The sequence below is a fragment of the Equus caballus genome, chromosome 18 (genome assembly GCF_041296265.1).
Source record: "Equus caballus isolate H_3958 breed thoroughbred chromosome 18, TB-T2T, whole genome shotgun sequence".
Classification (NCBI taxonomy): domain Eukaryota; kingdom Metazoa; phylum Chordata; class Mammalia; order Perissodactyla; family Equidae; genus Equus; species Equus caballus.
The window spans coordinates 58255966-58273681 of NC_091701.1; the positions used below are offsets into that span (position 1 = coordinate 58255966).

Sequence of the window (17716 nt, forward strand, 5' to 3'; positions counted from 1 at the left end):
ACCATTTGTAGGTTCATCCTCCCCTGCCCAGTCACTGAATGTTGATATATTCCAAGGCTCAGTATTAGGCCTTCTTGTCTTCTTACTCCAAACTTTCCAGCCTACTCCCCATTCGATCTCACCCACACTACAACTTCCCCAACCTCCTCTACACCAATAATTTCCTGGTTTCTACCTCTCTAGTTCAGATCTCTTTTCTGAGCTTCAGACTCAGACTATCCACTTGGATATCTCAAAATACCTTAAACATAAGTTCCGAACCAAAACTCCTGGTATCACTTGTCTCTGCTTTGCTGCCTGAACTGCGTAGTCCTCTTCCAGTAGTCATTTCCTGCCAATAGCATCACTCCACATCTGTTTCAAGAGCCAAATCCAGGGATCATCCTCATTGTCACACTCTACCTCCACCACCACATTCAATCAATGACTAAGTCCTATAGATTACCTCCTAAATGTTTCTCTAATCCAGCTGATTCTTTACATCTCAGTCACAACCACCTTGGTCTAAACTGCCATCGTCTTCTGCCTGGACTACTGCAACAGCTCTTTAGTGATCACCCAAAGGCCTCTCTTGCTCTCTTACAGTTTGTTCTCCACACAACAGCCAGAGTGACATTTTCAAAATGCGAATTGGATCAAGTAATAGCCAGAGTTTACAGAGACTCTGAAAAGTTAAGTAATTGTCCAATATCACATTGCCAGAAATGGAAGACCCTGGATTCAAACCCAGGATTAAAGGATTAAGCTCTTAACCACGACACCATTGAAGAAAGCCCCAAGCCCAGGGTCCAAGAAGCCTTCACAGGGAAAGATCCAAAACAGAATAGTCTCTCTCCCTTAGCCACTTTGATAAAAAAATGATCTTAATTTCCTTACAGGAGATGATCTGGAGGCGGAAATAGGTCTGGGGATGTGACCTTTAAGGTCATATAAGATACAGTTTTCATTTTAGAGAATGGACTCAGTAATTCTCAACCAATCCTTGGGTTGTCATAGATTAAAGATTAAAAAAATCCCCTTTTGGACCATTTATTCATTCAAGAAATATTTATGTACTGTGCTAGGCACCACGGAAAAAGCAATGCACAAAATATACTCAGTCCTTGTCCTTTTGGAATTGACAATCCAATCGTGTGTGTGTGTGTGTGTGTGTGTGAATGTATTGGAAACAGATATCAAACAGTTACATAAAGAAAGATAGCTTTACAAACTGTGATATATTTCATAGAGGAAAATTACTGGATGGTATAAAATTATTATTGGGAGTTGGGCTAGTTTAGACTAGGAAGTCTAGAAAAGCTCTGAGGAAGAGACATTTAAGGTGAGAGTAGGTGATGAGTATGGACTAGACCAAAAGGGTGAAGGGCAGAAGTAGCTTGGCAGATTCACGGAAATAAAGAAAAGCCATTGCGGCCAAAGCCTGGCAAACAATGGGGCCAGTGGCAAGAACTGGCCTAGAGATGTTCGTAACTGGTTAGAAACCTGAATTTTGAGGAATATAGGTGACTAAGAGAGCGAAGATTTTGGTATCAAAAGTGGCCATAATAAAATGAGTACTTCCTACTCCCTCCAGATTCCTGACTGACTTCTGCTTATAAGTAGAAGCAGCGGATCGAAGCGGGGGTGACCAGTTGGTGTGATTTTTGGGGTCTGGCTGCTTGATTAGTCTCGGCATGGGTTGAACAGATTCATAACAGATCAATTGCTCGGTTATTGGAAAAACAATTATTAAATACAATGTTTCATTGACTTGTCTATCAAGATAGCCCCAGGTCAGAACACAGAATCAGTGATTTATTGATCATTCAATCTAATCAGTGTAGATAACTAAATTGGGCAAATCACGCCTCAAAACAATATCTGTTTGGCCCGGAATATAAAACCTGGATATTATCTAAGTTAAAACACTTGACTCAAATGACTTTCAGAGAAATGTTAACCAAGTCACAAACGTATTCATTTGCTTTAAAAAAACAGAATAGTATTAGATATTACTAAATGGTTATAATTTGAGGAAAAAAGGTGTCTTTCAAATAAATAAAGTAGAACATTTTTGAAGAAATGCTGTTAGTTGATAACTGTTACCTACCAGTATTCTTAGGTGATTTGTTAAAATATATAAGAATTATTTTAAATCATGTCATTGCTTGTGTTTTAATGACTGCCCTGAAAGTGCTGAAGCAAGCTGGAAACAATGGGTTCCTTTGGTATTCTAAACCTCTATCCTTCAACCTCCTTTGCAAGACTCATTTGCATTATCTTTGAAGAAAGAATTTGGACCAAACAAAAGTACAATTCAGCTCATACCTGAATTATCACAAATCCCTAATTAATGTCGTCCAAATTAATAAGAATTTATTGTGTTTATAAAAATGGAAATTTATGCAAAAGACAGTTATTCAATGTCTAGATCTTTAGAAAACTAGCTTGAAGACAATGTCTCAGATATTCAAATTCTGTATTATTTAATCTACATCTGCAAATTCAGTAATTCTATTCTGCTGTTTTACAGATAAAGACATTTATCATTTTCCCAACATTTACACCTATTAATGAATACCCCCTTCTATGACCATCTGTGTAAATGTATAAATCTTAAGAAGAGAATGTTGGTATTTTTAGTTTAAAATTGCAAATAGGACATTTTGTTGATTTAAACAATTTAAATGACAAAACTGTAACAACTATTCCTTTAGTGAATTTATCCTTTTCCATTACTTTCAAATGATATAAGAAAAAGCCAGTAAAAACTCATGATATAAACAAATAAGTCATCACATCAAACGATTCCATAGGTGTCTTTCAAATAAGATAGAATGTTATTTCTTTCTAGAGCACAAACCAGGTAATTTTAGAGAGAACAAAAAGTTTAGAGAGAATGAAAGCTATGTTTCAGAGAACACTCAGTGGGCATTATCAAAAATAAAAAAGAAACTATTGGCGATCCTGAGTATAAGTCAGCACTACGTATCTCCATGCTGAATATAACATGTGTTTAAAACAGAGCTAGAATTCCTATTAATTGAATAATAAACGTCTGTAGTATACTTCAGGTGTGGGAGGTAAGGAGTTGCATTGTCTGTAGATAATTTAAAAATAATCACAAAATTTACTAATAATCAGTCGGCCTTTTATTTTCATTGCACGCTGGCAAATTCTAAACTTAGTAATAAAACACTCCTCCCTGGAAACAAAAGCTGTTGGTCTAAGTTCTAAACAATTGCTGTGGTTACAATTGAATTTTAATAATAGACATGCAAACTTAAAATTAGCACAATTTTGTTACTTATCTTTGAATTAACTGCATGGAAATTAACACAGAGAACTTGCAGTTATATCATCAGATTCCTAACGCATCATGACTGCTACACCTCTTCATCTTGAAAGTAAGTTCCTAATGGTTAAAAATCATCTAAGTTCATTTCAGATGAAGTTCAAATTTGCAAACCCTTTGCCACTCATATTCTAGCATTTCAATAGTTGATTTGAAATAAACAACGATAGATAGCACAGTGATTGTAAAGACAAAGAAACAGAATTTGAGAAACTTCAATTCTCTTGTTTTACGTGAGTGCTTAGAAGTTTTATTTGTGTTTAAAAGTGAGATGGTGTCAACTATGAGAAGTATTATTCTTGTTTGGTAAATATAAATTTTAGTGTATACATGACATATTTTACTGACTTGGGCTAATATCTTTAAAATTGAAATTTATGCTTTTTAAGTTATTATGTACTTTAAAACTAAGAAACAGAAGAAAATAAAACATCGGTGGTACAATTTAGTAGGTACATAAATTATATCTTTTGTGTCATTTTGATTTTATTAAAATTCACTTATTTGTTACTGTACCGTTATTATTCATTGCTGCAACAGAATAATACGTAGGTTTAAGTTTTTTCCTCACTTAAAAAACACATTAATGTAACTAAAAAGGGCTAATCCTTTACTTTTCTGCCTTTTTTGTACTATAATAAGTGGTATAGTAATATATTAAAATGTTAATAAAAAGTCTCTGAGTTTCTTTTCTGGTTTTTCTTATTATTCATGAAATTTCACAATTATTTCTGAAAATGACTTTGTCCCATAGAGGGGATTTTAAAAATGATCTGCTTTTGGTGTCAAATATGTTAGGTTTACCACTGTTAAAATAATACAATTATCATTTATGAGAGCTAAAATCTACTTCTATGTGAAGGAAATGCAGATTAATAAGAGTCGAATCGTGTTCTCAGGCCCCAAAACTCAGAAACCTAACAGAGTGATGTATTTTTGGGAGTCCTTGATCATCAGATCTGTTTTCTGAGTCGTGAGTACAACATTTATTTTCCATGTGCCCTAGAAGACAGAACTAAAGTGAGAAAAAAAGGGCCAAAGTTTCTTTTCTTTCTTCTTTTTTTAGTTTAAAGATTCAGGTAAGATGAAATACTAGCCACTAAAAATGATTAAATCCTGGAACATGTCGCCAAAGGAAGCTGTGGAAGATTCACTCTGTGAGAATGGAAGATTTAATCACTTTAACCATCATCTTAAGTGACTGTGGTTTCAGGTATGCAGACAAGGAAAATTTTGCATAATTTTAGGGGGTTCTTGGAACCCCTGCGGTCTGCCCATAAGCTACATCCTTAAGAAACCCTATCTATTTTAGTATTTTATCATTCTCTAATTCTCTCTCCCTCAAATCCTGACCATCTCTCAAGCTTTCATGGTTTCACCTCCCCCTTGAACCTCTGCACAAATACAGAGATAATATTATGTGTCGAGTAGCTAGTATAGAGCCTGGCAGAAGAAAAGGCATCCATCAAATGCCAGCTTTCCACTTGTGATTATTCCAGCCCACATGCTGTCTCCTTTCCTAAATTTATATTATTCTACAGTTAACATCATAAGTTCAGCAGTGTTTCTAAGCATGTTAGTTTTATTTCCTCAGGTAGATAATCAGGTCTATGAGGGTAGGGAAGCTGTCGTATATTTCTCGAATCTTCCTTTCTAGGCAAGAACTGTTTTGACGCTCTTTTATCTCTGGCTAAGTTCACTGCTTCTTTACTTTCTTTCCTTGAAGAACTCCCATTAACCAGCAAGACTATTTTTCCAACAAATATTCCTAGCTTGAAATTTTAGAAATTGGCTAAAGCAATACATCCTATATGCTGTCCTCTCCCCGACCCGCACCCCAGCCATGCATCAAAAAGTACCTTATGGCCAGTCAGGTTTTACCCAAAAAACTCATCTTTATGCTGACCCACCATATCTAAAGTTCTCTGGCTTCCAGGGCAAATGCTGTCACTTTATTCAAAGACCTGCTTGAGAGATGAAAGAAACTAAAAATTATCTCTTTTGCAGGATGTTCTGAACTGTATTAAATCAGCCACTTGCTTCAAAGCAATGGAATAGACAAGATTACTTCTTGTTGCATACAGCTTTTGTTTTGTTTTGCTTTTGTCTACATAAGTAATACTTTTTTTCTTGTCGTAAATGTTGTGAAAATTATAGCCAATTGCCTATCCGAGCATACAAAATAAAAGACAAGCTATGGAAAATCAAACATGTACTAAATAAAGCCTGACTATAGACTTTAAACCAGCAACTAATCATTTAGGACACCTGCAGGTGTTCAGCCTAGAAATTCTACCTGATTTCTAATTATATGTTGAATAAATTTTAGCTGAAGAATCCCAAACCACAAAAATCAAGTGAAACATTATCTTATTGTTATAGATTCCACAACCAATCTTGACTAAAGAAATCCATACCAAGTAAAGAAGAAAAATACACAAGACTTCAACAGTCTCTCCCCAACCCCCAAGTGGCAAGACAAGTTTTAGATGAGAAAAATCGCCAATAAAATGAATTGGGGAATCTTTTACCTTGTCTAAAAGAGTTATTAAGACAGGAATTTTACACAGGAACAAAAGAAGACTCATAGTATTTTTTAAAGATGTTATTTATGTTTGGTCAGTACCCAATGTTCGATGGAAACGTACCAAAGCTTGCAATATTGATGGCGAATCATAGATTCTAAATGGTTTTCTGTTGAGAATGTATTCTGATACGTGGGCATGGGTTTTAGTAGTTTCCTGGTAACATTCATATTTACTGTTCTTCACAACATCATATTAGGCTAATCATACTAATTTTGAGTGTTAATGAACACATATAAATAAAGCAACATGTCATGTGAGGCATCTATGTGTTTTAAGAAAAGCCAGAAAAACACTGAATTATGTTTGTTACATAATTTACCCATTTGTTAAACATAGGATCTGACGAGTCTTTATAAGTCACAATGCTAAATTTAACTTCACTTTTATCCTAGTCTTTTCTTTCTTTCAATGATGAATTTAAAATCAATCCTAAATTGTCCAAATGCTATTTAAAATAAGACAGTACTAGGAAAGACTGTGATATTTTGTAATATTGTAGTGCTACTTTGGAGGCAATTTTTTTTTTAATTTAATAAGTAACTACTATATCCTTCAAAAAAGCTGACTAAACTTTGTTAAGAGCTTTGTTAAACAGCAGTTATTGAAGAAAACTTTTAGCACGGTATGTTCCTTGTCCCTACAACCACATTGTATTTCTGTCATGCTGAAGCAAAAAATGTTCATCATTTTGTCAGCTGTGTCTGCAAAGCAGAGAATTACCTTCCCAAGCTCCTGAGATTTATGCTTTTAATTATCTCCTGTCTGCTTCACTACCCTCCAAACCTAAGAATCAATATAAATAGTCTTATTTATGGGAAAAATGTAAAATGTTTGACAAAAGCAGGCTATCATTTTCTAGATTTCTATTTGATGCTATTGATTCCTTCTATCTTCAGTACCTTTTTTCTTGACAGATTAGTTGGTTTTCCAAACTTACAAAATTATTCATTTATCTAATAATTTGTACTGCTTAATAGCAGATGTAAACTTTACAACTAGCTTTTCAGTTCCCAACTCAGCAATGAGATTATTATCACTATGGTATCTCTTTAGTTAATCATCAGCTGCAGAATTCAGTTTAAGTGTGGCTTTCTTCAAACTCCATCATCATAGACTCACTTTTCAGTGAGGACCAACTTCCTCGGCTTATTTCCTTTCTGAATGGGAGGCCACTCTTAGCATAGATGAAACCTAACAGGCTAGGTTTATCGGCACCGATTCTTTAAAAAAACTCAACAAATTATATCTATATACACACACATATATATAGTTATACGTAATTGTATGTGTATAATTTACATATGATTATATAAATATAAATGTCAATTAATAGACTAAAGTACCTGCTATCTATCTCAAAGGCTTTCCAGAGAAATAGAGTAGATGTGTATGAGTGGCAGGCAGTGATTGTACATGTATATGTGAAGAGAGGCAATGGTTAATCTGTAGAATTAACGTGGGCAGATATTTGCTGGGTGGATCTGGCAGTGGTTATGTAGGGGGGTCAAATACTGGAAGATGAGTGTTCAAAGTTTTCTTTGACATATCTGTTAGGGTAATGTACCATCAAATGTGATGTCTGAAAATTCAGGAAATATAGGATAAACCATTTTTTTTTGGACAGTATGTTGGTTACAGTTTCAAATAATATACTCAATATTTCAAATTGAAGAGTTTCAAATAATATACTCAACATTTTTTAACCTAGAGCCCTTTTCAAGTGAAGCGCTCTGAATTTAAAGCAATGGATCCAGTTATTCACCTGAAATAAGCTTAAGAAAGACACTATGAGTGTCCAAGAAAGATAGGAAAAATAGTGTATTTGTTGTGCTTTTGTGCCAGAGAAAGAAGAAGGGGAAAAGAGAAGAGTTAGAGGAGAGGGAGAGAGAAGATAGACCAGGGAACAAGGAAAGAGGAATGTGATGGTTTAGAAGAGAATATGTTTTGACAGGGAAGAGAAACACTGATAACTTGTGGGCAGAATTGCTGCAGTTAAAAGCAAGCACAAGGCAGCCAATAGCAAAATGTGCAGTCCCTCAGAAGAGTGTCATATAGTGATGAATAAAAAGTTTGATCCCTTAGAAAATGCAAGCAGGTGTCCTTACAGCCAAGTGCCTCTTCTGCTTTTGCTGCAAGGGACATCTTCGAATGTGGTGTCTAGTGGGTTCCTGTTTCCCGGCCACTCTTACTTCCCAGGGAAGGAACCACAGCTGCTGGAGGGACTTGCTGCCCCATGGCAGCTGGTGGAGAGGTGGAGTTAGGCCTAGTGGCCAAAGGAGATGGAGGGTCATCCAGCAGCACGGGGAAAGGACATTTATGTGGGACCCAAAGTTGTGGCTTTCTCCCTAATCTCATGACTGCTGAGATCTCTGCAGGATGACAGAGAATGCCAGGGTCTCTAGCAGAAACAGCACTAAAGCCTCTTAAAGTGGCAGATAGTGGGTGGGGGCAGTTTGTTTATGCAAGACAGAGAATTTGTATTGTATTATATGAACTGCTAAAGAAATCAGCAAGTAGGCATAAAATTAAAACTGAAGAAAAGAGATATAGGCAGAAAGACCCAGGAAGGCATACTTGAATGACCTTATCCTGATGAAAACTGCTAAAATGACAAAGACACAAAATGCAGAGGGAAGTGGCACAGTGGTAGTATCAATTAACACTAGTTGCAGTCATATGGGAATTGAAGGGGATTGTTGAATGGTCTTTCTGTTGCATTTTCTGCAATCTTAAGGGCTTTGTAGTGAAGAATAGGAGAGTCAAGTCACCCACAGAAATGTTTACACAAATGGTTGGTCACCCTGCCATTTTAATTTCTAAGTAAACCCTTAATTTCCTGTCCATTTGTACTTAATCAGTCTAATGTAAATCAATGAAATGAGGTCATCTTCTTATGTCTTGAGACATGAGGAAAGAGAACATAGCAAAAAGAACAGTGGCCTAAAATGAGAGATAGAGATATTAGATAGCCAAAAACCAAAACAAAGACAAAGAATAATACAACAAACTTAAAAACCAGGAGGAACCACAAAATCAGATCAAATAAAGAAATTGTGAACGATAAGTGATTCAAAATTTATGGTTGCTATTCAAAAGGTAATACAGTTATGCGTCGCTTAATGAAGGGGATACAGTCCAAGAAATGCATTGTTAGGTGATTGTGCATTGTGTGAACATCATAGAGTGTATTTACGCAAATCTAGATAGTATAGCCTACAACACACCTAGCCTATGTGGTACTCATCTTATGAGACCACCATCTATATACAGTTCATTGTTGACCGAAATGTCATTATGCAGCACACGACTGTACTGTAAATTCAAAAAATCAAATGGGTTAGCTCCAAATGAGTATGAAAGCCTATGGGGTCAGCAATTAGGGACACGGCCTCTCATGCTTAATCAATTATAGTATTAATGCTGAGTATCAAAATTTCAAGGTCAGTTCCTGAATTAGAGTATATAGCACTTTATTAAAAATATCATTATGCTCTCATTTTGATTTGCCTATAAATCATAAAGGACTCAGTCATATATTAACGGTATTTATGATTAACTGTGTTCTGAGACAACAATAATAAAAGAAGATCATCACTATTTTTGAACACTTAACAGAATCAAGTTGCCCTGATTTTGTGTAAGAATCTGTTTAAAGATCAGTTTCCTTCATCCTTCTGCTATCATTCTCCAAGGAATTGAAATTAATATGTAAATTAGAACTTATTTGTGATCTGCCAACTTTCAACCTAGCCAAAAAGAGAAATGTTAGCCTCAAAAATATTTTAAAAGCGTATGTTAGATTTGGTTTCTGGTCTTTTAGTATGAGAACTGAAAGCCCAATAAGTTGGGGAGTCTTATTTAAAACCAACTACAGAACAGTATAGAAGGCCTACTTCCCTGGCAAGGTTTAACTCTAGAAGCAGTATTTCCAAGCTAAAGGGTGAAGATTCAGATTTAGGCTTATCAATTTATGACCATCCTAAGTTGCAGTGCACTCATTCATTGCAGAAGAAAGGGGCATTCAGGCTAGGGAAAACCTCATTGGATGCTCAGCTTAAACCATGTCAGTCAAAAAAAAGGTGGCCAAGAAGAAACTGGGGATTCGGGTGCTGCACAGACTTGTGCAAATGTCTAGGACTCAGTTGGAAAGTCATATTATTCCTGGACTCCAATGCCTGTCCCCTGGCAAAGTTAATGGTGTTAATTTGTAAAGGTTCATTTGGGAAATGTTTGTGATTAATACTTGCTCATTTGCATAACACTGTATTGTGTAAATAAAGCTATGGGCTTTTGCTTTCCAATAGTGAAGCTCTACTGAGATGATAAAAACTGGACAAAGGGGGCTATGGGACACTTAAAGGAGGTCACATTGAATTTTAACGCATGAGCCTGCCCTGGTTCATTTTATATGGGTAATGGAGTACTGCAGAATGCAGTCTGTTTACTGCAAATCTGCCTTCCAGATTTTTCAATAAACATATTTTCTACACTGAAGAGTGAAGCCAATTCAGTCTAGGGCTGATTTAAAAATGTTATTAAAGAAAATAAGGATGAGCATCTTCTTAATTCTTACATTAAAATGTAAATGGGGTAATTATAAAATAATAATAAACTCTCCCCGAATAAAAAATGCTCAGTTTCAGAGTTCACTTATGCAGATTATAGCACCATTACTAAACTCTGAGAACACGTATATGTCACACTTGTGAACTTGCCATCCAGACTTTGTGGCTTGACTTCCCAGAGTCTAAACATGACTTAGAAATTTAATTTCTTTCTGCATTATCAACAGAACTTTTGAGTGGTGACAGGAAGCTGGTGGTCACATGCTCACGTGTGTACATTTGTCCGTGTCCTCATTACTAAATACAAAGAAAATTACTAACTTTGAATGAAGCTCAAGTCAAAGGTAAACCTACTCCCAGAGCAATTCTGGGTGGAGAAAGAAGGTTGGCACACCTTTTCACTCCCAACCCATAACACAAATAAAACACAAACTCATAGTCATTCTTTCTGAGTCTTAGCTGTTCCACCTGTAAGATGGAGGTGTTTATACCCCATCCTTCTAGCAGAAATGCCATGGAAATGAGTTTTAGTCATAGAGCTGGGATGGTCCTCCCAAAGATCATGCAGTCAATTTTAGGTTATATCACAGAAGAAGAAACTGAGGCCTACAATGGTGAAGTGATTTATCAGGTTCAGAATTAGGACTTAATTCTTGTTCAAGGACTCTCACTCTACTATTCTATACTGTGAGGGCTCTCTACCCATGGGATAATAAAAATACAGAGCAGAAGATATGGAACATGTTCTAAGAGGATCTAATAAGGTTAATCTTTAGATGCTTTCAGGTACACTGTCTGCTAGAAAAAGTCGCTGCTGGACTGGAGCCTAGCACAGTTCTTGGCATAAAATAGGAGTGCAATAAATGCTAGGAAAGTAAGTAAAGTTATTATATGAGGCAACATAATACAATAGGAAGAGCTGTGGATTTAGAGGCAAGAGACCAGAATTTATGTCCTAGCTCTGTTGACTGTGAAAATCTATGTAATTCTAAAAGATCAGAAACAACCTAAGTGTCCACCAAAGAGGGACTAGTTAAACTGTGGAACATCCACACATAGACTATTGTACAGTCACCTCTCGGTATCTGTAAGGGATTGGTTCCAGGAATCCTCTCGGATACCAAAATTCAGGGATGCTCAAGTCCTTTAGTTGCCTTCTCTATCCATGGGTTTCACATACAAAGATATGGAGGACTGACTGTGTGAGTCTTCAAATTACCACAAATTTAGTGGCTTAAAACGAGACACATTTATCTTACTGTTCTGGAGGTCAGAAGTTTGACATGGGTGTCATTGGGTTAAAAGCAAAGTGTCCGCCCAGGTGTGACCTCTTTTGGAGGCCCTAGGGGAAAATCAATTTCCTTGACTTTCCAGCATCTAGAGGCTGCCCACATTCCTTGGCTTGTGGCACCTTCTTTCACCTTCAAAGCCAACAATGGCCAGTTGAGTTGTTTTCACATCATGTCACTCGAACCTTCTCTTTTGCCTCCTTCTTCTACTTTTAAGGAACTTTGGGCCCGCAGGATAATCCAAGATAATTTATTTTAAGGTTGGCTGATTAGCACCCTATTCCATCTACCAACTTAATTCTCCTTTGCCACATAAGATAATGTAGTAAAAGGTTCTAGAGAGTAGGATGTGGACATCTTTGCCTAGCACATCTACAAAAAATAGTGAGGGAGCTCTCTGTGTTCTAATAGGGAAAATCATCCAGGATGTATTGTAATGCAAAAAACGCAAGGCAAAGGAAAATGTGAATAGTACTCTACCTTTTATGTAGAAAAGGGAGAGAATAAGAATATTTATTATACTTGGTTATATATACATCAACAAACCCAGAAAAGATATGCAAGAAATATTATAGTGGTTACAGATAGACAGGGGATGGCATGGAGGGTGGGAGGATGGGGAATACGATGGAATAAGATTTTTCAAAGTATCTTCTAAAATTAATTTGCATTTTGAACCACGTACATATACACTAGTTTTTTTTTTTTTTTTTTAACTTAAGAGATTTGTAATTGACCCCAGAGCCTCTATTATTCACTTACAGTCAAAACCTTTTGTTTTGAAGAGACTATCTGTCATCAATCTTGTTACTCTTTCTCTTCTTAAATTAACTCTTCTAACAGGCAGATCCTCATTGGTCAGTGGCGTGGTATCAAGCAGTTCTCTACCGTTCCATTCATGGACTTCATGAAATTCCGCATCTTTTGCAAGATTTTTGCAATTTCTCTTTGCAATCTATTTACATTCTATTATGTTTGCAACACCTAGCATTGCTGCGCTGGGAATGCTAGAACTAAGGGGATCACATGTCTTCAGGTGGGCATTCATTTTGTAATTGGTCAGTTAAGTAGTAAACACTTTCATTTTATATTTAAAAAGTTACAGAAACTTTAATTTCCCTATGTGACTGTAGAAATTTGGATAATAACTGTGTAAAACTGTTAAATATACTTGGATCTATTTTGGTCTTTATTATTCTGTCTTTTCTTGCAAAATTCCTTTAATTATTAAGCCTTAAATCTAGTAATAATATTGTAGTTTAACATGACTGTAGTTACGTCTCTACCATTAATTAGTCTTCTATTTATAAAATATTTCATGACTCATATCATATTGATTTTTTCTAGTCAGATTTACTTTACATACAGTAAAATTCCTTTTTCAGTTATTGAGTTCTATGAGTTTTGAAAAACAAAAACAGTAGTGTGAGCACTACGACAATGAAGATTTAGAGTATTTCCATCCTGAAAAAGTTCCCTCATGCCCTTTTGGAGCCAATTGTCTAACCTCACCCTCAGTCCGTGTTAACTACTGATCTGATTTCTGTCCCTGTAGCTTTGTCTTTGGCAGAAAGTTATATAAGTGCAATCATACACCATATAGTTTTTGTGTCCAACTTCTTTCATTAGTATACTGCCTTTGAGAGTCACCCACATTGTAGCATGTATTTCTTTTTATTGCTGAGCTGTAGTCTATTTTCTGGCTATACCACATTTTGTTTACTCATTATCAGTTGATGGACATTTGGGTCAATTCCAGTTTTGGGTGATTACGAATAAAGCTACTATAAATGGCACATATGTATGAACATATGTTTTTATTTCTCTTGGGTAAATACCTAGAAGTGGGATTACTGAGTTGTATGGGAAGTGTATCTGTAACTTTATAAAATTTATTATTAATAACTACCAAATTCTTTTCCTGTACCATTTTGTATTCCTGTTAATAATGTACTTACTGTATGAGAGTCCCAGATGCTCCTTCTCCTTGCCACTTGGTACTATCAATTTGTTTAATTTTCACCATTCTGATAGGTGTCATGGTATATGATTGTGGTTTGCAAATCCTTAATGTATAATGATGTTGAGCATCTTTTTACATGCTTGTTTATCATTCATATTTCCTCTTTAGTAAAGTACTTGTTCAAATATTTTGCCCATTTATTATTTATTATTGAGTTGTAAGTTATTTATATATTTTATACAAGTCTTGTGTTTTACAAATATTTTTTCTCAGTGTGTAGCTTTTCCTTTTATTTTCTTAACAGTGTAACAGGGTCATTTGAAGAGTACAAGTTTTTAATTTTGATGAAGTCCAATATATCAATATTTTTATAATTCATACTTCTTGTTTCCCATGAAACCTTTGCCTAACTCAAGGTCACGTAAATTTTCTCCTATGTTTTCTTCTAGAAGATTTATAGTTTTAAGTTTATAGTTATATACTTAATTTGTTTGAATTGGTTTTGTATTTTGCATGAGGCAGCAGTCAAGATTCCTTTCTGTTGTTTACCTATGGATATCCAATTTCACTATTTGTTGAAAAGATTAGCCTTTCTCCTTCGAATTGTCTCTGCGACTTAGCTGAAGATCAACTGACCATACAGGTAGTGGGTCTATTTCTAGACTCTCTATTCTGTTCCACTGATCAGTGTGTCTACTATTCTTTCACCAATATTACAATCTTGATTGCTGTAGGTTTTATAGTAAGTATTGAAATCAAGAAGTATAAGTCCACGAAATTTGTTTTTTCTTAAAAAAAATGTTTTGGCTATTCTAGGGCTTTTCTTTTCCATGTACACTTAAGAAATAGCTTAGCATTTTCTATAAAAAAGGCTTCCGGAATTTTGATTGAGATTGTGCTGGGTCTATAGCTCAGTTTGGAGAACTGACATCTTAACAATATTGAGACTTTGAATGAATTGATACCCTATATTTCTCGATTTCTTTAGATACATTTTAATTCTTAAATATAGAGTTATTTTAGTATTTCAAAAATACACGAATCCTATAACATCTTCTTCACAAAATGGCTTCTGGGGTGGAGTAAGTCAGGAAATACCGCATATAATATACAGCCTCCATATTCAGATTTGTATTGGTCATTGGCTTTACTTGGTAATTGGGTGTTGTAAACATTCCAATATTATTTATTTTGATTTCATGCTATTTTATTTCTACATTTTTAAAATCTACTTTCACATAAGATTGATTTGTACCTTTTTCTTGTTATCTTTTTTTAGCAGGACAGTTATGCTGGCCGGATAAAATAATTTATAAAGCTTTCCCTGTATTTCCATGTTCTGGGAAAACATAAATTGTATAGTACATTATTCTCTCAGGTATTTGATATGATTTGGCACACATTTAATATGATTTAGTACAACATGAAATATGACACTTGTTATCAAGAGTAATAGCAATGTTTTTCTTCAGCATTCATTGCATTTTATTTTCTTGTTTTCATTGGATTTTAAACTTTTAAAAAATATTTTCTGCTATTCAAGTATTTTTGAAAACTAAATATAAGTGGTAGAATTACGTGTAAAACGGTATAGGTAAGACTGATTCCAAGGAGAAATCCTTGATTTTTGATATTAGCTACTCTATTGCTTGAGTTTCTAGTGTTGAATCCAAATCCTTTGAAAATCTGGCTCACTGAAATAAGTGGGCCACCTATAGGAGTGGCTGCCGGCAAATATGTAAATATGAAGAGATGTGCAGATTCAGAACAGACTTTCAACTTGACAGACTACAGAGAGCAATGAAAAGATAGTACTCACATCCGAGTTAAAGCGAAGCTGACAGACATTACAAGAAATAACTTGTTTCTTCTTTGGGGGAATGGACACTCCAAATGTGTGGTTAATGACTGCTTTTTGCACAGGATCCATCTAAAGAGTAAACGATAAAATAGTCAATTTATAACTTCAAAGGATAGGCAATAGTGTGAGCAAGTAAAAGCAGCTGTATTATTTCTTAAGGTTTTAACTTTTAGTTCCCAAACAAGGATAATAATCTCATTCAATAGTAATGTACCTGTCTCCAGGAATTCAAAACTAAAATAAAAACAAAAAAAAACTGTGTGAAATCATAACACACACACACACACACACACACACATAACAAGAAAATCACCACATCCCAAGGAATCTTATAAGGTTCCATGTAAGGAGCTTTGAAAAACCTTAAAAGGATAATAAAACAAGAAAACTTAAGACCGAAAAGTCAGGGTTGAAATTAACTTGTTAATGTTTTCCCTGTATCATGTGACGATACTTAAGATGGTCTCAAAGGACCTCAATGACAATTATTACAGATATATTTAAGTTTTTAAATTTTTGATTTATGGCAAAGTCATAAATGACAGGCTTATATCACAGAACAGAAAATATTGAACTAATTTTTAAATAATTTATTACTTTTCATGTGCTATAGATTGAAATTCATTCTACTGGAAATGCACGTCACAATGATACACTCAAATGCATCAGATTAGTTAATATGCAACTCTTATTTAAATATTGATCAAGTGAAATTTTGACTTATAATCTGTGATTTTCCTCCCTGTGGTTTGCATGTACCATACATATTCAGAGAAATGTACAGTGATAAAAGTCTTTAACCATAGAAAAAACACGGCACAAAGCCATTAAAACACTTGGGAAAAGAAAGAACTCTATCTGCAGAGCCTATAAAAAGTGAGACAGCAGTGATTCTCTTGTGTACTCCAGATAATAATCTCCAGCATTAACATCAGACAACTGGCAGGTCAAAAAACAATGCGGATGATGAACAAAGGGTTACTTATAAACACATGTAACACGAACAAGGACAGATCCACTGACACGACACCATCGTCTAGGAAATCTCCTGAGGTTAGAGTTTAAGACTGGATTAGTTGATGATATTTGGGAGACAGGAGAAATGAATACTATCTCTGATCATGTGTAGAAATCAACACAGTGCAAAGTTAGGAATTACAAGAACTTAAATACCTCAGAAAGGAGAGTGGATTACAGAATTATTGAATATCAAAGTAGCCTATGTTTTGCAATAAGTTTAAGAGAGATTATAGAACAATGTATTCCCACTATAAGGGGTATCGGATGCTTAAAAAATGCGAAGAGGGGAGTTTTCTGGAGTGCTAGAACTATCCTATATTCTGACTGTAGTGGTGGTTACACAAATTTATACACGTGTTAAAATTCATAGACCTATACACACTCCCCAAAAGTCAATTTTATGTATGATAATTTAAAAAGTCAAAAAGAAATTGGTAAGAGTATTGTGTTTAACTACTAAATGTAAAATAGCATTCTTGGAAAATCTGGGGATTTATTTTGTTCAAGGTCATAGTTGATTGTAGTAAATTTTCTTTAATGAGAATTAAAAAACCACAACCCTCCATGGGCAAAGAAAATCTCAAAAGGTCAGAAAATAAAACCCTAGTTCACTTTCTTAGTTTACTCATAAGTACATACACTTAAGTCTCGTTTATCCGTTTTCAAAACAAGAAAGCATAGTTTTTGATTGTTACTAGAGATGGCAAATCAGTATGGACAGGCTTAAAAATAAAACAGCCTAACTATATTTTCAGAATGAAATAAATACACTGCTTTTCAAAGTTATAAAATAGAAGCATTTTATTGAGATGTTCTGTTCTCAGGCTCTGGAAAATATACCTGGTGATGTGTGAGCTACATGGGATAAAATTATATTAATATTTCCCAAATACCAGTTTACTGCATGCCACTTTCGTTATTTTTGCCATAACCATATACTATTGTGTTATTATTTTCTTAATAAATCAACTTTTTAAAAAACATAGCAATAATATTCACATCATAGTTTTAATGTACACTCTTTCTTATTACTCATTTCAAAAAATATATTGAAAATTAACATTAAAAATTGAAACTTTCACCATCTAGAATAAAT

The 17716-nt window shown here is 34.8% G+C and overlaps 1 protein-coding gene across 29 annotated transcripts in view; it reads right to left on the reverse strand.

Moving 5' to 3' along the window:
• Positions 1-17716, reverse strand: part of ZNF385B (zinc finger protein 385B) — a 383440-nt gene that overhangs the window by 42142 nt on the left and 323582 nt on the right. For 27 of the 29 annotated variants that reach the window (XM_070241352.1, XM_070241356.1, XM_070241355.1 and 24 more), the window contains one exon: positions 15559-15669. The exons of the other annotated variants lie outside the window; for them this stretch is intronic. In XM_070241352.1, coding sequence (XP_070097453.1) covers positions 15559-15669 — 111 coding nt within the window. The remainder of the gene's footprint in view (positions 1-15558; positions 15670-17716) is intronic. 29 annotated transcript variants of the gene reach the window in all.